At 40.9% G+C, this 27,561-nt stretch overlaps 1 protein-coding gene across 5 annotated transcripts in view; it reads left to right on the top strand.

Moving 5' to 3' along the window:
- The window catches only part of slc4a2b (solute carrier family 4 member 2b), a 50,722-nt gene that overhangs the window by 7,373 nt on the left and 15,788 nt on the right, over window positions 1-27,561 (top strand). For 2 of the 5 annotated variants that reach the window (XM_030398569.1, XM_030398568.1), the window contains exons 2-7: window positions 3,057-3,138; window positions 12,014-12,177; window positions 23,391-23,559; window positions 23,662-23,897; window positions 25,742-25,866; window positions 26,776-26,996. In XM_030398569.1, coding sequence (XP_030254429.1) covers window positions 12,127-12,177; window positions 23,391-23,559; window positions 23,662-23,897; window positions 25,742-25,866; window positions 26,776-26,996 — 802 coding nt within the window. In that variant the 5' untranslated portion in view covers window positions 3,057-3,138; window positions 12,014-12,126. Of the gene's footprint in view, window positions 1-2,860; window positions 3,139-12,013; window positions 12,178-23,390; window positions 23,560-23,661; window positions 23,898-25,741; window positions 25,867-26,775; window positions 26,997-27,561 lie in introns of those variants that run through there. The other 3 variants (XM_030398570.1, XM_030398572.1, XM_030398571.1) reach the window with 3 other exon arrangements.

Here is a 27,561-nt window from a genome sequence, read left to right as displayed (position 1 = left end):
TATTTAACCACATGTAGCAAAAAAAAAAATTGATTCTAGGGTTGCAATTGAGGATTATTGTATTGTGGATTAATCTATAGATTATTTTCTCTATGAATGTATTAGTTGTTTCATCCAGAATAAAAAGATGTTAAGTGAACTGTCATGGAGGAGTAATACAACCAGAAAGTATTTACATTTAAAAAGTTTGAATCAGAGAAACTTCACTTTGCAGTACTTTTATAGTTGACCACCAATTGATCAATCAGTTATTGTGGCAGCATTGCTTGATTTAAAATCTGACCAAGCAGCAAGAAGGATGATGGCGTTTCTACTCTCTGCAGGTGAAGTGCGGAGAAATGAGAATATCGCGTGTGTTAATCACAGTCGAGAGAATCAATCGACCTCGCTCGCATGAGGGTCACACCTCTTTATATAGTCGCCCACAGTGGATAATGCTATTATCAGCACACCGTCGGTATTGAGGAAAGCCCCAGACTTTGAAGTGGGCTTCAATTTTAGCTGCTTGTGGCTTTGACTGTGTTTATTTTCCCTCCGCAAGACATCCATGTGACTCCCCAGTGAGCTCACGTCCCGGGGACAAACAATTATATCTCGCTCACACATTCAGAGTCACACACACGCTCAGGCTCCTCCTGAGGTTGAGTATTTCTTTAGCCCCAAGGCTCATATAAGCTGATGTGGAATGCGGCGCTTTATTATTTGGCGGACGGGTAATCAACTTGTTTAGATCACAGGACTGTTCTTTGTTCGCTGCAAAACACAATTAATCTGCTGCGGCTTTTATGACTTTAGGTGGGATTAATTGTGTAATAGCGTTGATTCCTCCATGACATGACAAGTTTTTCTTTCCATTGCCAAACACACTACAACCCTGAAACATGCCAAGGACAAGTTACCTTTTAAAGCTGATGTGTTTTTACAGTACAAACGGATGAACTCAAACAAAAAATGATTAACCTGACGCCTCTCCTGAAAAACAGAATCGTCCATTATATGAGGAGTCACTGCTGGTTAATAATTACAGATATATTAGGCTTTATGTCACTGCTTTCCCATTAATTTAGTTCACTGTGCACACATATTCACAAATGAATAAACATCCTGTGTAAATTATAAACATGCCCCAGAAGAATCCAGTAGAACTGAAAAAGTTTGAGATGTATGCAACGGCAAGTTATTCGCCAGCACGGCTTATTTTAGAATATCGATTACGTATTCGACCTGTCACGGATGCTCAGAAGCCTCTTGGCAACGCTGCAATTTCCTTCCATGGGAAGTCAAATTGCCCAATGTTCTAAAGAAAGCCGGTGTTTAATGACTCATTCTCTGTCCTCCGGTCTGTATTATGTGGCAGGGGAGATTGATTTGCTTGTGTGTGGTGGCAGACCAGGCTTTTTGTTGCTCTCTCTTTCATGTCACTCTTGATGTTTTAATCTCGAAAGCTTTTTCTTCTTCAGCTGTTCTTCAGATATTGTCTGTGTGTGGTCGATGTGAATTCATGTCACGTCTGCGGATTGAGCAACAGATTGTGATTGACTTTCAGAACAGATACAGTATTTCCACATGGGAAACACTTGTATGTAATCCTCATGTGATCACAGGACCACACAATGTTTCTGCATGTGTTGACCCATTATTCCCGCCAACCGATTTCCAAAGCAGACTTTTTTTGTGATGTTCAAATAAGTTTTTATGAGCTTTTGGGAAAAATGATGATGATGAGGCCGATTTGCGGCAACGAACTCCAGGGATACATCATGGGACTATAAAGAGAACTGGATACAGCTTTTGGGATGGAGCCTGGTTCAATTCAATGAAAGTTGCCCAGTTGCCCATTAAGACGAAAAACTTCGACTTCCCGGGTTTAAAATTACCTAGATCTTCTGCATTGTGGGGCCCATAAAATGTTTGGTCTTGAGACTCATGCCAGCCCGGCAGTGTGGCTGACTTCTGGTTCAGCCCTCCACTAACTTGAACTGGGATAAATTGATTTAATCAAGGGGCTATTGTAGACATTCCAAATGTTATCTAGACAGAATTAATTGAATTGTGAGTCGAATTGAGGGGGTTGGGATGCTAACAAAGTGACAACCACATTTTACAGCTGCTTCTCTCACAATGTAAGCTTCATTTAAGTGTTTAGCATCTGTAAGGTTTACCACATTCACTGTCTTAGTTTACCATGTTAGCATGCCAACACAGGTTCACACAGCTTGTAGCGTGTAGACAAAGACCTTAGGTAGGCTGATCCAGGCTTTGAAGCCAATTTAAGATAGTGGCCAACGTGTGCAATTGCAATGTCACATGATGCACTGGGGCCCAAAAAGACTCTTTCCATAAGCTTAAATTGTGATAGAAGCAGATGAAAAATAGGGGTTCATTTTTATTTTGTCACAACCCCCTCAAAATGAGTCGTTTTGCTATCAAAATTTGATCCATTCTGTCTAATAACATATGGAAAGTCAACAATAGCCTCACGCTGAAAACACATTACTTCTCCACAAAGTCATGCAAATTTTTTTCCCAAACTTTCCTCCAAGCCTTGCTTTTTTTGATTATTGCTGGGTACTTGTAATATACCAATAAAGTAAGTAAAATCCTTCTTAAAGTGCGATGAGACTTTGATTTGTTTAAAAATGTCATAAGACAGGCAGGCTGAGAACCAGTGACCACTGTTAATGGTTTGTTAGAGACGGATATCGATCATTGGGGTCGAACATCCACGTTAAGTGTGTGTGTGTGTGTGTGTGTGTGTGTGTGTGTGTGTGTGTGTGTGTGTGTGTGTTCGACAGTTGCAGACAGGTTTGTGTGTCTGACCAGCAGCCTCTGACTCAGTCAGTGTTGAATGGGTCCTGGAGTCACATGGCTACTTGTCAGCAGGCTGGAGGAGGAAACATAATCCTGAGGAGGAAGGCTGCCGCTATCAGTCTGTGCATGTTGGTCTGAGAGAGCAGTCGGCTCGACTCGTGCTCCACATCTCTAACTCTCCTTTCTTTTGTCTCCCTATCTCTCCTTTCTCCCTCTGTTTGTTTTTCGCCCTGCACTCTGACCAGCCCCGGCCAGTCTCTCTCCACGGCAGAGTTCAGAATTGCACTACAATGTCTGCGCTGGCTTCTCTGCTGTAAGCACACAAAGGTATGACATGATCATGGATCTCTTTTTTTGTATTTCTTAACCTGTTTTCCTTTTTTTACAAGTTGGTTTATTTATCAGGATGAACTGTTTGCTGTTTTTCTGTTTAATTTATTGCCAATTGAATACATTGTTTAGTCCTCAGTTAGGGCTGTTGTCAATCAAACTGAACAAGTCCCTTTCTGTGAGCGCCAACCTTTCTTAATATCCAGATGACTCGAGGAGCTGACTCAGGCTTCAACCATGAGGATCTGCTGCCATAGCACAAACTGTAAACAAATCCGTCTTAGTTCCACAGGTTACACAGCAGAAAAACATGCCTCAAACAAGCAACTTTAGCCCTCTAAAGGTATAAATCCTAAATTAGAGCCTTTACAGGGCATGTTGTGGGAAGTGGTGGCACTCTAAATGCTGTGGTTGAATCAGAATTGACCACTCAAAAAGTAGCTCTTCAAGTGTTTGTCTTCTTGTCTTCTTAAATCATTCTCTGACCCACTTCAGTTAATCACTCACAACATGCGATAATGCTGTTGATTCTGTGAACTTCAGCAGCGTTCAGACTTTGATAAGAAATTAAGGCAACCATTTATTTGAAAAAATGTTCTTAAAACACCCGTTGGCAAATAAACCACACGCTGTCTTGTTTTTTGTAATGAAATGTTAAACCGCTCCTTTCCTCCCTGTTATTGTCCTGTTTTTGTAAGTACAGGCCTGTTTGTCGGTTGAGGTTTGGACATTGTGATCAAGCTCCTATTCCTGGAGAGGCATTTTTATTGGCACTTTGTGTATTTTAATTGAACTGTTCTTTAATTATGCCCTTTTTGATAGAGTTTGTAGACGGGCATACAGGCTGCGGTTGGCGCTCACGTGCCAAACTGCCGGTTGAAGCCGGGCTGTCCTGGCTAAGATCACTGGGTTAAGACTTGTGTGGGCTCGTGTCGTGAGTTCAATTCTAGTTTACAACATCTGTCTCGTCGTCTGACTGTCTCGTTCCTGTCCTTTTTAATGTCACAAAAAATGTTAACCTTTCTTAAACCCCAAAGGTCACATGACATTACAGTGTAAAAGTGATGTGTTTTTCAAATATTGATCATGACTGAGAGTGAAAAACTGTAGCTTTTAATGATTTTTGAGATAATCAGTGGGCACTTTGTGCTGACTCATCTCCTGTCTAGGCTGCAAATGCAGAGCTCTCCTCTGAATATATGAATGTCCTAGTTTACTGTAACTTATCAGCATTTGTTTCGTCATGAAATGAACTGCAATGCATTTAAAAAGCCTTAAACGTATCAAATTTTGAAAGAAAAACATTTGCCAGGGTAACTTCTGACCTTTTTCTTCTTCACCTTTTCTTCCTTAAAGGTGTCTAATGTGCCTTCACGGTCCTATTAAAAGGAGAAGAAATGCTCATTTCAGTACTGGAAATTTACAACATACCAAAGAGACTTTGTCAGGTATATTTGTAGTCTGTGGGAGAGATGAGTCAGCGTCCAGTGCACATCACAAGACTTAATGACAAAAACAAGCTAAACTGTTGCTCTTGAGTTATCACTTTTTTTTTTCTGAAGTTGTGACGCAACTTCAACATTTAAGTGACATTCAGATACATTTCAGAGTAGATCAGTTTAACTGGCACTAATACGATTATCCTGCAGATAACTTCACGGAAATGTTAGCTTCTCAGAATCTTTGCCGTGTTACCTAAGACTTGTAGATAGCAGGTTCCTCCCTATCACAGTCAAAGAAGAAATGAGTTATAGCTCAGGTAATTTTTAATAGAAACAACTAAACTTTGTCACATACAAGACAATATAGTTGCTGCATATGAGCATACGTAGACATGTCACACAGTCAACTCCATACTAGTATGTGGGGCTGTACCGGATAGCTGGAAGCTGCATCCATAATGTTGACATTAGAACTGGAACTCAGATCTGTGCAGTTCTTCTTTCTTTGCATGTCAATTCTGTTTAAACCCAGTTTAAGATAAGGATTGGGGTACACTAATATTATCAGTATTTCACTATGTTGGGGAAGAATTATGATTACTATTTAGTAGAATTAGATTACGTGCTGACTGCGTAAGACTGTTTCAGACTTGTGTGATCCAAACATTTCCAGTGACTCCAGAGTGTTCTCGAGTCTCAAAGACAGAACCAAAAAAAAAAACAGATAGATATAATCAATTCCAAATTCACAAAATGTTTCATCTGATGAAATGTTCCTCTTTAAAGGAGAACTTCGGTCGATTTAAACTTGCAGCATCATTGCTTAAGCTACCCTTGACTTGCCAGTACCGAAGACGCGAACACATTTGGTCCAACCATTACAGAGCTCCGTGAACGGAGATTTAGCGTTTACAGCTAACAGCATGGGGTCAGAACTTTACACTGTATTTTAAGTGTCTTAACATGCTCCACATCTCACACCAAAAGTTATGCAACATCAGCAGACACCTTACAACACAGCACTGTAGCCTGTATGACTCAAAATGAATAAAATAGTAGTTAAAACAGTGTGTTTGTGCAAGCAGATACATACTGGTTTGTTGACATCCGTGTCTTCCGGTAGCTAGACCAAACTAGTCGATCCGTCAAGCGTGCGCTTACTCCCTCACTGGCGGTGACGGAAAGATATTCCAGCATTTTCGTGTTTATGTTCATAATGTACATGTCCATGTTACAGCCTGTCAAGAGCCATGAGCCTTACAATAGCCTGTTAAGCCTGTTGAGCGCACGCTCGACGGATTGACTAGTTTGGTCTAGCTACCGGAACACAAGGATGTCAACAAACCGATATGTAGCTCCTTGCACAAACACACTGTTTTAACTACTTTTTTATTCATTTTGAGTCATACACGCTACAGTGCTGTGTTGTAAGGTGTCTGCTGATGTTGCATAACTTTGGGTGTGAGATGTGGAGCATGTTAAGACGCTTAAAACACAGTGTAAAGTTCTGACCCCATGCTGTTAGCTGTCAATGCTAAATCTCAGTTCACGGAGCTCTGTAATGGCTGGACCAAATGTGTTCGCGTCTTCGGTACTGGCAAGTCAAGGGTAGCTCGAGCAATGAAGCTGCATGTTTAAATCGACCGAAGTTCTCCTTTAATCCATAATTGTCTCCATTTGGTCTCTAATAAAGAATATTTGCATTGTGCTGAAAAAGGTTAAATTCCTGCTTGCTGCTCACAATGGGAGGCACGCACCCGTATTAATGAGGCAATTTAGCAGCTTTCTTAGAGCACCACTGGATTTTTATGACCACAATTCTCTGACTCTAAGACTATTACAGTAAATTACTTGAGTAGTTACAAATAAAAGACATATTATGTAGCTGCATTTGTTTGACGCTCGGTGCCTCCTTTAACCCGATGAATCAGTTTATTCAAATATTCAAGGATTTTTGTTTTTGTGTTGATGAGATGGTAAATATGGCAAGACATACAAAGCCTCATTTGAAAGCGTCAATAGATGCTGATTAACTTTAAAAAACAAAAGCCTTTTACTCTTACTTTACTCTTAAAAGACTTTAAAACGACATATTGCACAACCTGTCCATCCTGACAAAGTTCCCTTTGGGATATAAGGCCCTGTGGCTCCTTCTACATCTTTGCTGTTTAAGATGTTAATAGAAGAAAGCACAAATTAGTTTTTTAAATGCTTGAGTCACCACTTGGGTATTCTATCTGGCCTGCCAGAGGGTAGAGCCAATACTCTCCTTGGAGCACAGGCTACTCGTGTACAGATTAAGGCGACTGATGTTCTTTCTGAAAAGGAGGGCCAAGCCTATTGAGAGGTTACCACACCATCCCTGTATTCCTGTATGGCATACCTGATTAAGTCTCTCCAACTCTGCCTGGTAGAACAGATGCACACGTTTGTAGTCACCCCTGTGTGCTTCTAACCTTCTCATAAAGGACAGCCTCTGTTGTAGCCTGGAGCATAAGCCGTCAACATGGGTTGAGGTTAGAGTTGCGAGATAAAGATTTAACATTTAATAATAATACTCATTTGTTTTTATTTTCTGAGTCAACAGATAAAGCTGCAGAATGCGAGGAGCTGAAGTAACATCAACAAAAAGCAATAGTGTGTAAGCTTTTGTGTCTATTTTGATAATCAATCAATTTGCTGGAACCAGCTTCTAAATATAAGTATTCAGTCCTTTTTTCTTTTCAAGCATTCAACCACGATTGAAGTTAAAGTTTTCTCGAATGGAAAACATGATGGATACACCTGTAAGTTAAAAAGAAACTACGTTGTTTGGTCTTTACTTTCTATAGCTTCTTCGGTCAAAGGTAGCATCTTCACCATGTGATCCTGATTGTACAATCAGCTCTGAGTCTTGAAAATGACGTGTAATACTGTGACATGTTTGGTTAATGTATAATGTCTCAGGGTAGACATTGAGACATTTTGTATTAACCCAGAGAACCTGTGGAATCTACGTCCAGTTAACATACACTTAGTCAGTTAATTCTTTCCAAACTCTGACTGTATGAATACTAGAAAGAATCACAGAACGTTCTGTTTATATATTTTTTTTATAAGTTTACAGCTCCTCCTGACAGGCTGTAGCAGTTGCCTTCTTCCTGTTTTCATACTTACTTCCTCCCAGAAGGATAATTCTCCCAAAGCCTTGCCTGCACACATTTGAGTGAGCGGTGACTAAGTCTTGCATGGAAAAACTTGGAAGAGAGAAAAAATTCCACAATCTTCCTCACATCGCCTGCTTGAAGGAACAGTTTGCAAGTCGGGATGACTCTGAAGACATGATGAACATCTTCCAGGACAAAAACAGGGCGTCTTATCCTCACTTCCTCTTGCACTGTCAGCACTCGCCCATCTTCTTTTGTTCATTTCTTATGGGCAACCAGTTCCCTGTTATTCATAAGGAGCATGCTTTTTTTTTTCAAAATCAGGACAATGGTGTCATTGGCTGCGTTTACATGGACAATATTTATTCCGTCAGATTGAAATAATTTTGATTAGAGAGTCCAACTTGACCTACATGGACACAAAAAAAAAGGAATCCAATAAAGATGTGTGTTTATGTTCCCCAAGCATTTAATCAAAATATACGTTTGATGATATGCACAAATTGGTTCCAGCCAACTGTATTGAGAATGTTCAGTTTATTCATTCGTTTGCGCCTTCTGTCAATACACTATTCACGTTCATGTTTATTGAGCTAACATTAGCTAATATTGTGACGTCAAAATTGAACAAAACCGTAATGCTGCTAGTAGGAACAGGAGGCTCAGACGAAATATCTTCAGACCTCACATCCAAGGCACGTTCGCCAGTTGTCTCTCTTCTATTAAACCAGCCGTTAGACGTTGAATTGAAAACTGCTTTGGTCTGAACCACTTTTGCCATTTTGACTTTGAAACTTGTCAATTTAGTAAGCTGCCCTCAAACTTCCTCAGCCGTTCTTGATTTTGTCAGTGGTTCGTTGGATTCCGGATTTGTTAATCTCTGAGCAACTTGTTGTTTTGAGCCTTTCACCCATCAAGACCTTCATTAATCAGCGGCTGATGAGGGAGCGTACTTTCTGGAAGTCTGCAGAAAGTCCACTTGAGGACCCTTTTGGGGACTGGATGAAATGTGTGAATTCTTACGAGTGCGCCCGCAAGTCCACAAAGTCTGCAAGTGAGGTGAAGTCTGGATATTTTCAGCCCTTAACCCCTGTCAGACCTCCAAACAAATAAGTTGCATCAACCACAGAGCAGTTTGTTTTGCTCCTGCCATGTTTTTTTTGGCTCCTGGAAGCAACGTCAAATATGATGTTACCTCAACGTAGGGGGGGCATGTGCAGAAAGAATGTAATTATTCCAACCTGGTGAGAAACAATCGGAATAAGTGTTCACGTGGTTAATATTTCCCTATTGATAGGAGAATCAGAGGTTTTCACTACCCCCTCTGATTGAAAATTCATTCAGATCGGGCCGGATTGTATTGGATGCTCTTCCAATTCAGGTTGTTTTCATGGGGTGTTTTATTTTAGATTATTAGTGGAATATTAAGATCCATGTGAACACAGCTAGTGTGTTCTCCTGATCACAATTGGTATCTGTATTATTACAGACATGCCCTGAGGTAGATAAGCTGGTTCCCATGCTTTTTGCCCAGGATCCCAGGGTTCTGTAACTTTATCCCTGTGTAGCCAGCCTTGCCTCTTCCACAGTGGTGGGGTCTAGGTTTACTGAGAAAGTAATCTTCAAACACACCCTGAGTCCTTTATCACCATTACTGCACGGATTGCAACATCTCAAACTATTTATTAAAGTTGTTGGTGTGTAATTTAAAGCTGGTGTGGTGATTAACGCTGTGTAGTCTGCTGCAGGTGATGTCTTGTCGCTCAATCCAGATTTTAGTTCATGCTGTCCAGCTCCGAAATGTTCCTGCAGAGTATTTACTCTCTTTTTGTCATTGATTGTGCTGTAATGAAACACACAGTAACCTGCTGTCAACAAGGTCATTGATATGATTGTGCGCAGACATCAGGGGGGCTTATCAGATCTTTGATAGCTGCTGACAGAGAGCCAGGCTGGCTTTGGCAGAACACGATTTCTTACTGAGAAGTAAACCAAAAGAGGGCCCTCTTCTGCTTTTAGACTGAATGAAAACCTGCAACAATGCTGCTACTGAGACAAATTCTGTTAGATGTAGATTTTTTTTTAATATATATATAAAACAAAGAGATTTGTTTTTTGCTTCAATTATTACAAGTATAAGATTATCACTTGACACTGATGCTAAAAAAATGCTCTACGCATTTCCTTCAGCCCAAGGTGACATCTTCAGAAGTCTTGTTTTGGCTGACTTACAGTCCAAAACACCGAAATTATTCAGTTTACAACTATAGAGAACTAATAAAACTACCATGTATTCATATTTGAGCAAACAAGGATTGAAATGACTTACTGGCAACTTTCTTTTGATTGGCTACTCGAATAATGGATGAGTTGTTTCAGCTTTGTCAACAGCTATATTTTTGTTTAAATGACATGTATGAACTGTATGGTCCTCTTTTGTTCTCTATTGCTCTTGGTTCTTGTGGTTATCCTGTACGTTGTATAACGGACACTGATGACGGCGGTGGACGTTAGCTGAGGCACGCGCCACCACTTATCAAATGGTCTTTTGCACAGTGGCACTGTGTTATCTGGCTCTTATCGGACTCTAATGGTTAATGACCTTCAATGGCGGTGATGAAGTGCTGCTGGGCTTGAAATCTAGAGTCATAGAAATTAAAAAAGGAGACGGGGCGTCGTTGTTTGTAAAGGCATCCACAACAACTTCCAAAGCTGTGTAACGTAATTGATCTGTCCTTCCACTTCATCATAAAAACAACATTCAGTTTACCCAGTTGTGTTTCTAAAGTGGGTCTGGGCACTTAATGGCACTTGTGGGGTTTCCAGGAAATCCTGAAACTGTTGATTACTTAGTTAGACCACATGTCACAGCACAGACAGCGTAAAGACAGCGAAGCTTGTTGCCTTGTGTTTTGTTGGCTTTGCACTTCAGCACATCGGATTTGAAAAGCAATAAAGTCAGCATTTTGTGAAGTGAAAGTGCTGACTCTTGGCTTCATGTTTTTGAGTGTTTTCATCCTCATTACAAAGGCTGTGTAAGAATCATAGCTTTTTGTAGCCGTGTTAGCAGCATGACTCTTGCGATGGCAACGACTGAAATATCTCATTATTTGACGGGTTGCACTTAAATTTTGGACAGAAATACATGTTTCCTGAAGGAGGAATTGTAAAATCTTCAGTGATCCCCTGCATTTTTCCTTTGAAACCACTACTAAAGCAAACTTTTATTTGTCCATTACTTTGGTTTATGACATTCCCCATTAGCCTCAATTTGACTTTGTTTTTAGTGCTGATTATCTAATTTTAGCATAGTAAGCCAAACTAAAAGTTATTGTACTTGGGTCGGCATGTTAGCATACTTGCATTAGCTTTGAGTTGCTGTGGAGTACAGCATCACATAGCTGCTGCAAATTCTTAAACTTGCTACAATTATAGGAGACCAATTGGGCAAAAGCTTCACAATTCTCAGCTGAATAATATAATTCACTTTACCTGCTTGGACCATAGTCTGTCTCATCAGATATAGACCGTTGGTATAAGCCTACTAAGGGCCAACTGTTTGTGTTTTCAGTTTACCATCCAACCTGAGTGATGTCTCTTTGTTTTGTGTTTTCAAAATCCTGTCTGCTATTGGACACAACGCTAACAACCTCCTCATTACCTACACACTGAAAATGGCAAGTCACCCTAACTCTAACCATTTCGCTTACAGTAAAGTAAATAAGCTACCAGCTACTTTTTTTTTTCTTCTGAGGGTGATAAGCCATTGTAATGCCAGGGCTTATCTCCACACTTGCAAGTTCCCCTCATTAAATCTTTACAGCGCCACCATCGCTGCATCCTTGGCTCAAAGCCACCCAAGATGATTGTAATTGGTTCAAATAAACAGAAACAAGCCAGAATATGTTTTTTCCCAATACCAGGATGATAATGGGTGCAACCAGTGCTGCCACCGTCCACTGTTTAGCCCTAACACAACCAAATTGATTTTTTTTCTTCTGCCAGTGTCGTAAAATTGAAGGATTTTACAAGGGAATCAAATCTCTCGCAGCTCATCCAACATGGCTGACTTCCACTTCATTTTAATTGTTTCATTTCAGATCTAAAGTGCTGAGGTCAAGAGTCAAAGCGCTATAAATACGCACAGCGCACCACTGTAATTATACTCTCTGACTGCACTTCATATTGAGAGATTACTGGCTCACAGCTATGCTATCTTGTTGCCTCATGTTTTGAATCTCCAGCTTCATGTGGACTAACCCTCAGATCTGTGTGTGTCTCCAGGTTATGCTGCCCAAAAGCTGTCTGAGTCCCAGTGAGAAAGAGAAGGGCTAAAGCCGCACCGATCCAACCCAGCTTTCCAGAGCCTCTCCAGCAGCGACTCCCACTGTGGAGCCATGAGCAACCCCAAACAGATTACTGACGCCGTGGCATCGGTTATTCACAGCGTAAGTCTTCACAGCCGCATACAGAAAAGCCTCAGTCTGTCCCGTCAGGTCAAGCTCAGACGTCGTCAGCCACATGATGAAACACATGTGGATGAGTTTGTGACCCTGGTGACAAACGAGGTTAAATGCAGTTCGGGAAGAGATGGCGCTCGCAATTAGCAGCTTAAGTTCTGTAGCTCCTCGGCTCTAAACTTCCCTCTGCTTCGATTCATATTTTCTTTGTGCTGGATTTACGCTGCATCAGCTCCCTCAGTCTTCTCTGGCATCAACAGTGTGTATTTTGGACAGTGCTCTTCCCTCCAGAGCTATGTGTGTACAAATCCAGTCACATCCTAGAGCCAATTCGCTGGCAAAAAGCAGTATATCTGACTGCAAATAAAAATGTTCAGAATAGTTCAAAAACTCTTCCAGAGAGTAGCTCCTGTTGAATTTCCCTTTTCATTTGAGCACTCAAGAATGTCAACGGCCCCACAACTGAAACCGTTTCCTTCCTCTTTTCTTGAAATCGATATTTTGCCAGTGTTTGGGAACACAAAAATAATATTGGCACATATTGAAAAACATAATTGCATGGCTTCTGGTGGGATTGATGTGATAAACATGGTGCCCCGAGGGCTGTGCAGCTAAAGAAAGCAGCATTCCTTGACTCAAGTGGTTCTCAACAAGGTCAACTCAGGATGATTAAGATGCTGCAGCAGAAAATATCCCAAGCTTATAGGAAAAATCCACCCCATGAATAGCCTCATGTTGTTGGATATCATCGGTTTGCAATGGTTACTGCATTCCTGGAATTATGTTCGATTGTGTTCCGGGAAGAATAAGAAGTGCAACTTATCCAGCCTTTATCATGTTCTTTTACTTGAGTTAAGGGTTTCTACTTTTCCCAGAGCGACTTTCAACAGCCGAAATTGAAGAGAGCTCACTGTGCCGTGGGTTGAATGTGTAGGTGAGTGGATAAAGTCAAGTTTCTAGCACAGTAGGAGCAAAAAAAAGAAGAGATTTTCCACTCACGCAGCCACTTCTTCTGACAGATTTACGATTGGCTTTTATTCCAACACGCTCTCACTCCAGGCTCGTCAAATACAGCAGCCTGTTCCGTGGCCTTAAGCCTCAAACTTTGACGCCCTACTTACCCCTCTAGCATCAGTTTTGCATGTGAAGGGCTCTGCGTCATCTGCTGAGACTTTCGAAATAAAGCTCTCCAACAAACATTTCCCATATTACACATTAGACATTATATTAGACATTATTTCAACTGTAATTGGGGTTACCAAGTGGTTGCGGTTTGGTTAGGATCCGGAAAAGGTCTTTTGTTTTTGTTTAAATAATGTTAAGTAGGGTCACTACTAACTCTCGAAAACCACAGCACAACATCTGAATATTCCTTCAGACGGGATCGATGCTAATGAAGTGTAGCAGAGGGAAGTTAGAGAGATTTTAGTGGAGATATTTAGGTGGTATCACTAAATGTGCCATTTTAGCCCCTTTTTTGCTCCATCTGTGTTCTCCATTAAAGATTTCTTCTGTTACAGCCAGTAAAACTAATTAATTCTAACATATCATTTTAGGTATTCATTATATCTAAATACAAATGTTGCTGTACTTGAATCTTGAGTCTCACCTTTTTTTATGGCAAAGCGTTTGTATTGTTAGCATAAAATACTGAGATCGCTGGCGCCAGCTTTGTGGACATGCACCATTTTTGTCGCTTTTGCTTTGGTTTTTTGGTGCTGGAATTGTATTTTGTCTAGGTACAAATGCTTATTATGTGCTTTTAGCTGATCTTCTTCCCGTTAGGTGCTGCATGACTGTTGCTCCATGATTAGCACGTTGCGTAATCTGACTCCCCAACCTCTGTACAGGGCGTTAGGGTTCTAGAGGTTCGTTAACTCAGTTACACAACATAACTTAAAAAAACACAACAACAATCAAATCAATGGCACTTGGTCACACACAGGACGCAAACCCTGATCTCCTGGAGGAAATTCCTGCGTTTGACAACCCAACAAACTAAATCGACCAGCCGAGGACTCAGACTTTTCCTGTTCTTAACACTGCTACACTAGAGGGGAGCTCTCATAAATGACGCGAGAGGGGTACTCTACAGTGTGGCTGCGGTATCTGATGTGCTGCATGGGAGTGGGAACAGGCTGCACATTGTACTTCTGAGAATCATTTCTGACTGAAAAGAGCACACATTCTTCAAACAGCGCTGAGGACAAGCTCATGCTGCTCCAACACCAATGTAGGAAATGCTTTGCTTTCCCTTCGCGTTGCATTTCTTTGGTCAGCTGCTTCCTTCCTCCAGTGTTGCACAACTATGTGACCATGCTGGCGTCCTCTGCATCTACCTGCATGTAATCTAGACGGGGGGCTCCTCGCTCGACATAAACAACACAAGTGCTGTCTAAGTTTGAAATCCAACCCCACCAGTTGAGGGATAGAATGCAGAGTATTTAGGACGCTGAACTACCGATCCATTAAAGATGTGCAGAGAGACCGAGAGGCCATGAATTTTACTACATCTCATATTTGGTTTATTTCCTAGAATTTTCGTGCAGATTTTTATTTTATTAAGACGGTCAGGAACATATCATGTCAAGATGGCCAGCCAGGTGGGAAATAAATATCAAATGATTTAAAATTTAAAACCAAAATACAGTCAGAATAGGTCCTCAAAGATGAAGAATCACACAGCTGCGAAAAATATGACAGAAAATATGTTCGATTATATCTAATACTGGCTCAAGCTTATTGATTTAATTAATTTACACACAAATATCGGCTGCTGTAAAGATAAACAGGCCCACCATTTTTCTCAATCACTTCCAACTCATTGAACTTGAAAACAAAGGTGTTGATGACACCCTTATAAGTTATACTGTTGAGCCTCTTCAAATTCAGTATGTCTTTATTGCTATTTTTATAGCCAGTGAGGCGGTTGACAGCCATAAAACTGAGATTGTCTTCCAGAGTATAACTCGGCTATAATGAGGTTTGCCAGCAGGGAGCCTGTGTACGAGATAAAAATGTTTGCCGTATGACAGTCAGCCTCTCTCTGCAGTTATTGGTTGTTCTATTGGCTCCAACTCCACCAAGTTAATTATTATCTCCTGAACAATGTGTGTTTGTGTGTGCGTGTGTGTGGTCAGGGAGAGTTCAGATAATCCTGTTTGAATTTTTAAGGGCCAACATTGTGAAACTGAGCAATGTCTTCTTCCTACCGTGAAGATCTGCCCCCCGGTCATGTGACGAGGGCTAACTGAAATTGGAAACAGGTCGTCTTCCATAAAAGGGGCTGGCACCTGCTTCTCTAACGTTTGACGTTGGATAAAAAATACAGCTGACTGGCTGTATTTTAAAGCTGAAGATACACACCTGTGTGTAATTTGATGGACTTCCTTTATACGTTTAAGGTGAGTTTGTTCAGTTCGAGCGTAGAGGACTCAGCGTAACACGTGGGCCCGAGCGCGCTTTGCTTTCTGTTTCTGCGTGTCATATTTAGCGTCCTTCTTATCATTCCCCGTCAGTTGTTACACATTATCCTAAATGGAGCAAACGCACGTCTCCTAAGTCTATAGGTAGCCTGACTTTGGTTCTTTAGGTAAATGTTACCTCCACACGAACTCAGCAGCTGGTTAATGTTCAGTCCAGGTCTTGCGCTTTCGAGATATGTTTCTGCTTGGGTCCACAGCTCATTGACTTTTCTCAGGCATTAGAAATCCAAGGTAATTATTGCTACCTAATGTGGTCTCAGTGCGTCACTAGTTACAGATAGTCACCCTCTAATGTCAGCAGGTGGATTATTAAAGGTTTCTCGACAGTTCAAACTGGTTTTATGTAATAACCAGGAGGATGTGATATTAAGAAACCTAAAACTGTTTGTTTCTTTTTGCTTCTCGTCTAAACACAGAAAGGTCAGAGGTTCTGGTCAGCAGCAGAACAAAGCCTCTAGAGCTGGTAGGGATTCAGCGTCTTGCTTTAGGGCATTCTTAACAGTGCTTACAACTTCTGCATCCATTGCGCCCATTGGTCTCCTACATATTTGTCCTTCTCGAAGAACAGTTTCACACTTTTGGAAATGCACCTGTTTACGTTCTTGGTGAGAGTCAGATTTGAAGATTGATACCACATTCATGTCAGTACAGCACTGCAAATATCAAACTAGAGCCAGGTGCCTGTTAGCTTAGCATAGCATAAAGGCATAGCATAAAACCACAAGTTGGGTTCTATCTGGAGGTAAAACGATCTGCCTACCACCACCTCTAAAGCTCACTGATTAATATTATATCAAGTATGTTTATTTTGTACAAGATATCGGGTGTAATTTATATTGTTAGATTTTGTCACCTTTGGACAGGCTAACTGTTGTTCTCTGTCTTGATGCTTAGCTAGGTTCCTCACTGCTGACAGCTTCATACTTGCATCAAAATGGCATTGGAAGTTTTGGAAGTTTTGGAAGTTTTGAAGTGTGTTTTTGATTCACTTTATCCTCTTCATTATTCCGTTACCCATCATAGTTTTCTTTGACTCCACTGAGTTGGAAGCCACTGAGACGACTACATGCACCCAAGCGTTGCTGTCATCATGTCTCCATCCCGGTGTGGTAAAGAGTGAACTTTGACATTACCGCCCAACCGTATCAGTGACACACAGTGAGGCGGTTGCTGTCCGGAAGTGAGCCATCAAACTTAAGATAGAGACTCAGTACAGTTCTCACCTCCTCCTACTATCTAACATCATGTTTCATTACTTTCTAACCTCATACACTTCCTATGACGTGCACCTAGCAGCCTCTGCAGAATCCCTCTGACTCAACAGTTTATTAGTTGTGAATCTTCACCCTTCTATAGATAAGACTGAGGTGTGACAACTGGTCTCAGGCAAATAATTTTTCCGTGTTTAGCTACTGAAAGCTGTTTGCATTATATGACATGCTAAACTGTTGACTACCGAATGCCCAATTCCCAATGCAAATATAATCAGTCACCAACGAGAAAGCTACAACAAAGCATCGGAGGCACATTTTCCACTATCGGACTGATTGGAGGACCTCTTTATTAAATTCACACTATATGACGTATACATTTGTATTGATTCTAAGCAGTACAAACATGCCTTTTTAATTAATGACGTAACAGGAAGGTTAGGAAAAAAGGTGCTTGCATAATACAGAATTCACAGTTGGCTGAGGACATAACTGGTTTACAACTCGCACGCTGCCACATACAAATCAGAAGGCATATTTTGCACTCAGATCTCCTCGCAGAGTAATGTCAAGATACGCAGGAATGCAGCGACTCATCAGCCACACGGTACAACACGATTGCTGCGACATCCGCAGCCTATCTCCCCCCCTTTCCCCTCCAAGTGCTGACTGTGTGGGATTTGAGCCTACCTCACGACACAGATAATCTCCTCTCTGCAGCCTCCACACACTGTCGAGTGTCAACTTCATTATTCAACACAGTCAGTCAGTGTACATTCAAACTACTTTTTAAAAGTGTATGAACTATGCTGCTTCACGAAAAAATTACCCCTTCTTTTGCAATCTTAGATTTTATTGTGATGCATAGTTCTTGATATATTCCGATGAAGGACATTGCGTTTTTTAATTTTTTTACATTTATTCTGCTGCCTGTTGGGGCTTAATGTTCCTGCTGCGTGGTGTGAGTCGGTCACGTTTACTACTGTATAGATTGCCCAGAATCTTATGGTTTCTGCAAATTGAATTTTGGAGAATCTAACCAACTTGGCTATATATAGCATGTCCATAAACACAGAAGTTTAAACATTTATCATTATGAGCATGTCTGAACTAATGCCGACTTAAACAGGTTGTCAGCGACCCGGTGCGTCGTAATGTCATGTGGTAACGCATTATTGGACATAGCAACTGAAATAATATTCCCACATATCCTATTAGAAACATGTTATGTCGCTCCGTTGCAGCTTAAAGTAATATATTGCTGCAATGTGCACCACCCTCAACGCTGATTAGCATTGTCACTGCATTTCAGCATGCTGACATCAAACAACTGGGAGCATACACACGCATCCAAACCATTCCTGAGTCAAGAAAAGGAATAAAGAAAAGGCTCACAGACTGCAGCTGTAATAGCCTGAACACAGGCTCACAGAGCTGCTCGCATCAATTCTTGTCTGCCATCCTTTTACTCTTATTTGGCACTTCTTTCATTATATTTGAGCCAAAAAGCAAAAGATTTACATTATTTGTGCCAAGTAATATTTCCGATCATAATGTTTAAAATGTTAAATACACAGTGCTTAATTGTTTTTACAATATTTGCTTTTTTTGGATAACAGCAGTGGATAAGCTCCTTGGCTTGCTTATTCTCCCAAGTGGACATTCTAATTCTTTTCTATTTTAGGGATGTTATTGATTGCTAAGACAAGATTAGATACACAATCTAATTATGAGGGCTGCCAGCATGTCTGCACTAAGCATTTCAGCTTTGGAGTCTTTTCAAAAAAAAAAGTTCCACCCAACTTTGGGTTAATAGATTGCGAAGTTTAATGTTTAATGTTCACAGGTCAAATGATTAACCACTAATGTGTTATTCCATCTATTTGTCAAGTAGAAAATAGCCATCAGTGTTGCCTTTTCTTGCACAGGCAACACTTTAATCACATTTCATTCCAGCCTGTTACTTAACATCTCGTCTGTCAATATTAGCCGTGAAAAAAATGCATCCTTTGAAAATCTTAGCACGTTTAGTTCCTATGCATTTGCGCTGTCCTTCAAGGCGCGTTGACTTAAGAGAACCAAGGTCAATATTTAGGCTTCATGTGGCAAAGTTAAAACGTCGAGATGAATGTCAACGTGAGGTTTTGTTCCGGGGCTGTTCAAACAAGGCTTGTCCTTTCAGTCAGCATTTGTCCTCAAAGCGAGAACGAGAGTGTTGTTTATTCTGCCCCGGCACAATGGGCAGACTGGTGAAGGTGGCAGGTTGGCCGATACAGCTCTGATTAGGGCATCACGGGGCTTTGATAAGCAGGGGGTAGAGGGATATCTCCCGCCTGCGGTTCTTAATCGAGGCGTTGAGGGTCAGAGCTCCAGTGCTGTCATGGTGGAGGGCAGCGACACTTTTCGCCACTAAAAACCAAAAAAAAATCACGATTAAGCTCACGTTGCCATGAGCGAGGTAAGTCTCTGAACCTCCTTTTAAAAAATATTAGTCAAAGCTTTCTTCATTGTCTCGTCAGTTTTGTTTTTACTCGGCTCCCCCCGGCGTGTTTTTGCACATGGTTTCGGTTGTGGAAATTTCTCTCGCCTCTTTGCGAATCCCTCACACATCCATCCTACCTCTAGGGATTCACTGTGAAACCATGATATGAATGAGAGCTCTGTAAAAATAAACCTGGCGGATAGTGTAGCAGCACACATCTGGATGGGATACGTGCACTTAAGGGCTTCGACTCAGCCATCTAATTAAATACTGACGGATTGAGATAGTGACGTTGACGTGGGGCGATAAGTAATTACAGAGAGGTCGTCTTTTTAATTTATGACATGTTTTTTATAGGCACACTTTCAATTTATGTCCTTTTTTTAATTTGGACGGAAAGTGGTGCTCTTACGTGCTGAATTGTCTTTGGCAGTTTGTTCTGGAGGTCACAGAGGTTTGATCTGTCAGGGAGAAAACAGCTATATGAGGATTTGAACCTTGGGTCAATATTGAATGTGTGCCTAACATACTGACCTGTCTCTTCTTTTACTCATAAGTCTCAGCTTGTCCACAGTTCAGTGCCGGGTCGTCCTCTTCTGTCGCTTGAGTGTTGCATGTAAAAACGTTACGTGGGTCATGGGAAGCCGTTTTTCACACTTTCTTTGGACATGCCTTAATTCATGAACGTCTGTCGAGATGTATGCATGGTAAACTCAGGATGAACTCTCGAGTTTCCTGGTCACATTTTCTTGCGAATGTGGAAAATATTCTCAAAGGGGAACAAACAAAGTGGCAAATCTGGTTTATAAGGAGTCACCGCTTCTTAGTTTGTATATGATGTGTTGATTTAAGTCGATGGAAAGAATTGATATGATTGAATGTCATGTTTCCGGATTATTTTTGGTGCTTTTTGTTTGTAAAAGTATGAGGAACCATTAACTGGTTACGAAGCAGTCTTGATTTAATACTGATGCCCTCTATATGACCTACAGAAGCGAACGAGAACATCAGCGAGACGATTGGATTGGCTATTTATAATTGTTCTTAATGTCTGCCAATGGGTTAGATTTCAAAAATGGTGTTGATCATGAATTGAGGAATCTCACAGCCTGAGGAAAGAAGAAGCTGCTCTGTAGTCTGGTGGTACGCCAGTGGATACTTGTGTATCTTTTGCCAGATGGCAGCAGAACAACTGGCTCGTTTCGTAACCTTTTCATCTTCGCATTGGCCTCAGCAAAGTACTATTTCTGAGTACTATTGCCAGAATCGACATAAAATGAAAGTTCCATGTAGCCACTTTAAGCAAATGTACTGAAGTATCATTAGCTAAATGTACTAGTTCCGCAGAAAATGTCCCCTGTGACTGGTATATATAATTATGTTTAAAACATTATTAGATTATTTATTCTGATGCATTAATGTCAAAAGCAGCATTTTACTGTTTTAGCTGGTCAAGCCGGAGCTGGTTCTAACTACTTAATATACAGTAGGTAGTACAATTCTAAGTTTTCTAACATATTTGCTTCATTTGTGAAACACTGGATGGACGTTTAAAGGGTGAAATGCCAAGCCAAAAATAATTGGCCTTCTTTAACAATGCATCATTGAGTAAATCAGCTTTATATGTCTTTTTATGTTGAATCTTATAGTGGGGCTCGGCAAGATCGTCATAATGTCGCTATCATTATCGTTTCCAGAGAGTATTTATCGTGTTAGATTTTGGATATCGCTATATCTTGATATGGCCAGTGTTGTCTTCTCCTCTACTCTACCAACTCTTGAGCTATCCTCCAACCTGAGCTGCCAATCCAAAGCATATGGAAAAGCACTGAATTTCTGGAAATGTGAAGGAACCCTGATAAACTGAACACAATGTGACCCAAAACTAAGCAGGAGCTGCAGTTGGGAGAAGAGCGACTGTTCATCATCACGTGCTTTCTGTTACACCCTGCAGCACTTGAGAAAACCTAATATATGATTGATATGTTGGGTGTCCTGAGAACCGTTTGTGGAAGCATCAGGTGACTTGTGGCCCCTGAGTTTTGCCACAGGGAGGGTTCTCCGCAGGATCGCAGGCCTCCGCGCAGTCGTCATGGCAACATTTAGTCTGACGTGAGGTGGCTGCAGCTCGATCCTTCTAGCCAGAGTAGATCCACTCGCTGTGTCCCTCCAGCTAATCCTTCTCACAACATCCCACCGGCAGGGCAGGGCACGGCAGGGCGCAGCATCCCGCTGCAAGAAAACAGATCTCTTATCACCCACATGATCCCTGTCACACCGCAGTGTGGAAAAAGAGTAACTGATCAATGCACATGGCTATTGTTTCCAATTTAAGGCTCAGTCTCAGGAAAGCTTGCATGAGAGGGCTCATCATACGATGTCCTGACTGTGGTATGTTTTGCAGAACCAGAACTCCCTCTAGTGTTGGCTGAAGTGAAAGTGTGCCAAATTAACTTTACAGACTAGTCATGTTGTGTGATCACACTGGAAAACTACAAAAAAAAGTTTACCCTGAAATATACATTTTTACTGAGTGTGCTATTGATTGACTCTCCCACAATGCAATGTGCAAAGGAAAAATATGAGCTTGTGAAACAGTCCAGAAGACCAAAATAACTCTGGATTTTATGTAAAAAACACTTAGATGGCACTTTGTCAGGTTGAATTGGCAGAAGTACTTTGTCAGTTTGATTGCCTTTGCACATATTGTGTCATTTCCTGTCGGTAGAAACAGACAAAGATTGGCATATTCTTTATGCAGTTAGTAACTGGGACACAGCTACAGTCTAGACTGTTCACTACTTATTCTGAATGACAAAAACAGACATTGGAAAAAGGACATATTGAAAAATAAACTGTTAAAATAAATGTAAAAAACCCCCCTGTAATTAACTGTTCAAAGTAAATACTGTGTGCACAATGTAATGACTGCAGAATGATGACATTGGTGTTGAGATTAAGTCCCTTTAAACCTCACTATGCAGTTTTTTTTTATGCCACCTCGCACGAAATTTCCTGGGAAAATGGAGGCCGACTGGTGACTCAGTGAGTGAGTCAGGCTGGCTGTCTGGCACCATTTCTATCTGCTTTTATGTCTCCTTTTGTAGACTAAATAAATGAATAAACCCACCTTTTGTCCTGTGTTGTTAGTAGTTGCTACTCTGAGGAAAAAGGAAAGTGATCTAATTGTTTTTTTGAGAGTGGCGCCAACAATAATACCACTTTGAAATGCACGGGGGGCGGAAGTTGTCAGTTTCCACAAGTGAAACCCAGTCAAGCTGGCAGCCTGGTACTATTTCTATCTGCTGTCAGATCTTCATTATAGAGTAAATTAATGATTTAAAATGCAATTTATGTTGTTGGTAGTTGCGACTCTGAGGAAGATGGAAACCGCTTTTTCTTTTTAACAACACCACTAATAATGATACCACTTAACCTCTGGGTGGGCGTAAGTTGTCAGTTTCCAGTAAAAGTTTAAAATACTTATTGGATTATTTCACAAACATTCATGTCTTTATATGTATTATATATCTAATAGTGTGCCCTAATGTCTTGCAGTATTACACTTGAATCAACACTTGAGTCTTAACAGTTGACTGATTTTTCTCATGTAGATACATAAACGGATACAGAGACACATAGATACTTTACTGATCGTGAGAGAAATGTAGAGGTCCAGTATCATATGGATGAATACGAAAACACAAAATAAATATATTAGAGTAAAAACAAGAATATAAGAAAAAAAACACAGCACTGAAGTAAAAGTCTAGCCACCAAAAGTACCACAGAGAACTGTCATCATAATACAGTATGTTTCAGTGGTGGTAGTTCAACTATAAGGTGAATTGCAGGTATACAAAAGCAAGAAAAAAGTAAAAAAGAAAAAAAAAAAAAAGCAATAAAAATAATAACTCCGCATGATATGGATAAAGGCAAATTCAAGTTAATTTATGAACAAATACTAAAGCAGATTGTGCTTAATGCATTGATTAATGCGTTGATTTGTCTTTTGTTTTGCAGCCAGAGGCTCCTGCCGCCTCATCACGACACGGGACTCCGCGCCGTGAAGAAGAGGATGACGGGGACCTGAACAAAGCTTTGGGCGTCCAGCGTTTCCAGCAGATCCTGAGCCCTGCCGCCGCGGTGCCTGATGAGCAGCACCACAGCTACCACGAGGAGGACATCGAATGTAAGCATTCTCCTTGATGTTTGCGATTTTCATTGAGCCAAGGAGTTTATCAGCTGGCGTCTTTTGTACTTTTGTACACTGAACTCCGCATCTCCCCCGCAGACCACCGTCACTCCTCTCACCACATCCACCGGCCTCTGTCCAAGCTGCCCTCTGAGGGACGCAGGAAGAAGAGCAACAAGAAGAGGAGGAAGGACAAAGATCACAAGAGCAGCCATGTTCCCAGCAGCGGCCCCATAGAGGAGGGAGAGGATGAGGAGGAAGACGAGGAAGAGGAGGCGACAGAGACCACTTCTGCTTCCGCTCCAGCTGAGTCGGAGAGAGTCAAGGATGTGGAGGTAATCATTCAACCTCACACTACTCCAGCGAGTGGAAACACACTTTGACTTCTGTGGTAATTGGGGCGTCTAGTCATTTGAAAACATTAAAACTATTCAAATAATGATACTATTGGATAAGATGGCCTAATGATGACATCATCTCAAGCACCTTTTACTACACGGTGTACTCTAATGCACTGTAATTATTCAACACATCATAATAAATGCATGACCTTGTAATTAGCCTGCACCAACAGATAAAATGTTGCTCAGGCTGTAGTCTTGCCTCCTTTTATGACACATTTTTTTATGTATTCTTGTGTAGTTTAGTTAAAAGGACTTAAAGGACTTGAACCCAAGTTTCATTTAACAACACTGGTGTTGTCAAATACTAAATAAAATGACACATGACCTTAACATTCAGTTAGAATCCCTGATAATGTCCTGTAGGTGTAAGGCGTCTGTTAATGTTCTGTATAATTTGCATTCACATCTGGCTAATTGAGCCTTCAGCGCTCACTGTACCGATGTCCGACCTGTTCGTCACTGTTGAAGCGTTTCCATATTTTCCTCTATGAATATTTCAGTATGGTCTCAATCATTCATCAGTGGGTTTCATATTTAGTTGTTATTACGCTTCACAAAACTGAAGCGGATTTAAGCAGATAATAATGTAACTGAATGCTACTGCTGCTGATGAATTTAGTAGAATACGTTTGAGATGAGTTGTTTTACTTTATTTAAACCAGATCCAGATCTGACAGAATTCCTTGTTTTTCCACTGTAAAAATTATAATTTTTTCTCCAAATCTCTGGATTCCTTAAAGAAAACATCATTTATACACATGAATCCAAAATTAATAGGAAATACAGATCGTCAGAGTGATTTTTTGACTTTGTCTGCCGTCACCTGCCATGTTGAGATAGAACCAGCTCTCCCCCCTTGCATCATTCCCCATGATAACTCGATATGAATTATATATCAACATTTGATATTATGTGGAGGTTTCCGGTGCAAGACCAGTATCCTTTTAACAGCAGTAATGTCCATCATCATTAAGGGGGCTACTATTCCAAGGTTGCATTACCAAAACATGGTATTAAATACAACTTTTAAACAGCTCACCTGGTAAAATAACATGCCTCATTTAGACTACAGAGGTTGAGACCAGGTGCTCAGTTCCTCCCTGTAGCTTTTGCTGCATGGATCACTAGTGGACGTTGAGAAGACGCCAAAAAATGGTCGTTCTGGCGCCCCACTGGATTTATAATTAATAGACGTCTAATGGACATGTTTTTGCTCAGTGAGATGAATCTGCTGATGATCTGGGTTTTTAGAAGCAATGACACCTGAATATCACATCATTCACTCCAGTGAATCCTCTCCAATACACTGCTTCAGCTCCTTAGTCCAAACATTTATAATGGAGAGAGCTTTTTAGGAAGAGTGAATACAGTTGAGACCAACAAAGAAATCATCAATATAGAAACAAAATAACTTAACTGTTTAAAGCTCTTCATTATACTCTTTGAAAGAGTACAACTTCAATCATAAAAATTAATGAAACAACCTTTAATAAAACCTTTTTTTGCAAGAAAAACAATCTTTTTTTAAGCAACTGCCTCAAATGCCTTTTTATCCCACCAGACACTGACCTACTCACTAATAATATTTTTTCACAACTTTGATATCCTCACAAACTGATGGCAGTTGCTTATTAACATGCCAGCACAAAACTGAACATAACAGATTGTCAGAAAAGGTTATAAGGTATATGTTTACCTTATAACCTAATTTGTCTAAAGGCCAGTAGCAGTTGTTTTTCCATCGCTGATGATTGATGAACATGATTTCTCCACAGTTCTTCGTTTCGGATGACGACCATGTGGCCAAAAGTGACAAAGAGAGTCCTCACTCTGCTCGTAAGCTAGAAATCGTGCCACAGTCTGGGGAGGGAGCAGACACTGAAGATGGATCCTCCTCCGAGTGAGTCAAGTCTTGTTGTTTGCCTTAGAAAAGAGAGACTCTGGTTTATAATCATGCTTTTCCTGCTGTGATGATTGCATAAAGCTTGTTTTTGCCATGTCGCTGAAATGTTAACACAGACGTGTTCTGATTGGTTGAGACTGCCCAGGCACATGTTTAATTGGCCAGTCAGGTACAGACTGTACGTTACCATGTCTCAGGCATCCAGTGGGCCTGCTGGGCATGATCTGACGGACCCGAGTAATCCGCTTCTCAGAGACCCATATATCACCTGTCGCTATAGACGACACAACACACCTCAGTAGCCCCAAGCTCCCCCTATGACATTTACTCTTCTATCTCATGATGGTCTCATCTGAGCTGGGATTAAGCTGCGTGTATACCTTATGCTTGTTTTCAGTCGACCGACCTCATAACAGAGGATTTGGTTTGTAGAACATCCTGATATAAGGGGGCGTTTTTTTAATTCCAAAGAGTTTAAATGCTGCCGACAACTGACATTTAAAGGACGGTAAGTTCTTTGCTTGTTTTGAAAGTGCAGAGCTTTTATTGTTTAGCGTCCCTCTACTTTTTAAAAAGTTTTTTGTGTATTTCAATTTAGCATGAGTGTTTGTCTAATACATTAATTAAAAGGTTACAACCAAAGTGTAGAGATGTCATTCCTCTAACAGCAAAAAAGTACCAGGTAAGAGTGAAAAAGGAAATAAATATAAAAGGAGTGCTGTAGAGGAGAGATATTTTGGGTTCTGTGGCAAAAGTTTGGTAAAAATGTCTTGCAGCTTCATGTATAAATGTTTCCTGGGTAATAATGTTCAGTCAACTCAAGAATTACAACAACAAAAAAACAACTATTTCTCTGTCATTTGTTGATTTCTGAGCTACAACTTTGCCTTGCCTTTCTTTATCTAGTAAACCCTCCTCACCGGACGCTTCCAGCCCCACTACTCAGGCAGCTCAACCTGAGCACATCCCACTGTCCCGGGTGTCCTCCGCCAGCCGCAGCTACGATCTGCAGGAGCGCCGGCGCACAGGCAACATGACGGGTGCTGAGCAGGCCAAGTACCAGCGCATCCCTACAGATGAGAGCGAGGCTCAGACACTGGCCTCTGCCGACCTCGATGGCATCAAGAGTGAGTAGAGATTCATTCTCACTCGACCGAATGTATGTTCTGAAATCTTGCATTGAGGGAGTTATTACACAACAGTTGGTGAAAAGGATATAGGTTGAGTATTTGGATAGATTTTTTTAAAGTTGTCTGTTTCCACCTTAAATAGAAGATTTTTATATCAATAATGGATCACATGAATCCACAGAAAATGATTATCCAGACATGCAGTTCCCCTCAGCTCTTCACAACATATTTCAGCTCATGGTTTTGGTTTTACTGCTGACAACTTTAGGGCGTTTTCACACCTATAGTTCGTTTGCTCTGGTCCGAATGAGGGACCAACTTGTTACAATGTTGCATATTGCCTCGAGTTTGGTTTGTGTTCACACAGTAGCATTTACAAGTGGACCAAAATGTGTGATGCGCGAGGAAACTGCTCTCTAATTGGTCTAAATTTCGAAAACGAGGCAGCAATTCAGCCGAATTTAGCACCAAGCAGACAGGAAGTCAAGCACTTAAACAACAACAATTTGACATCTGGTTACTTTTCAAAATAAAACACTCCGTGTTTACACCAGCACACAAA

Source organism: Sparus aurata, chromosome 19, assembly GCF_900880675.1.
Source record: "Sparus aurata chromosome 19, fSpaAur1.1, whole genome shotgun sequence".
Lineage (NCBI taxonomy): Eukaryota > Metazoa > Chordata > Actinopteri > Spariformes > Sparidae > Sparus > Sparus aurata.
This window is presented reverse-complemented; position numbering and strand designations above follow the sequence as displayed.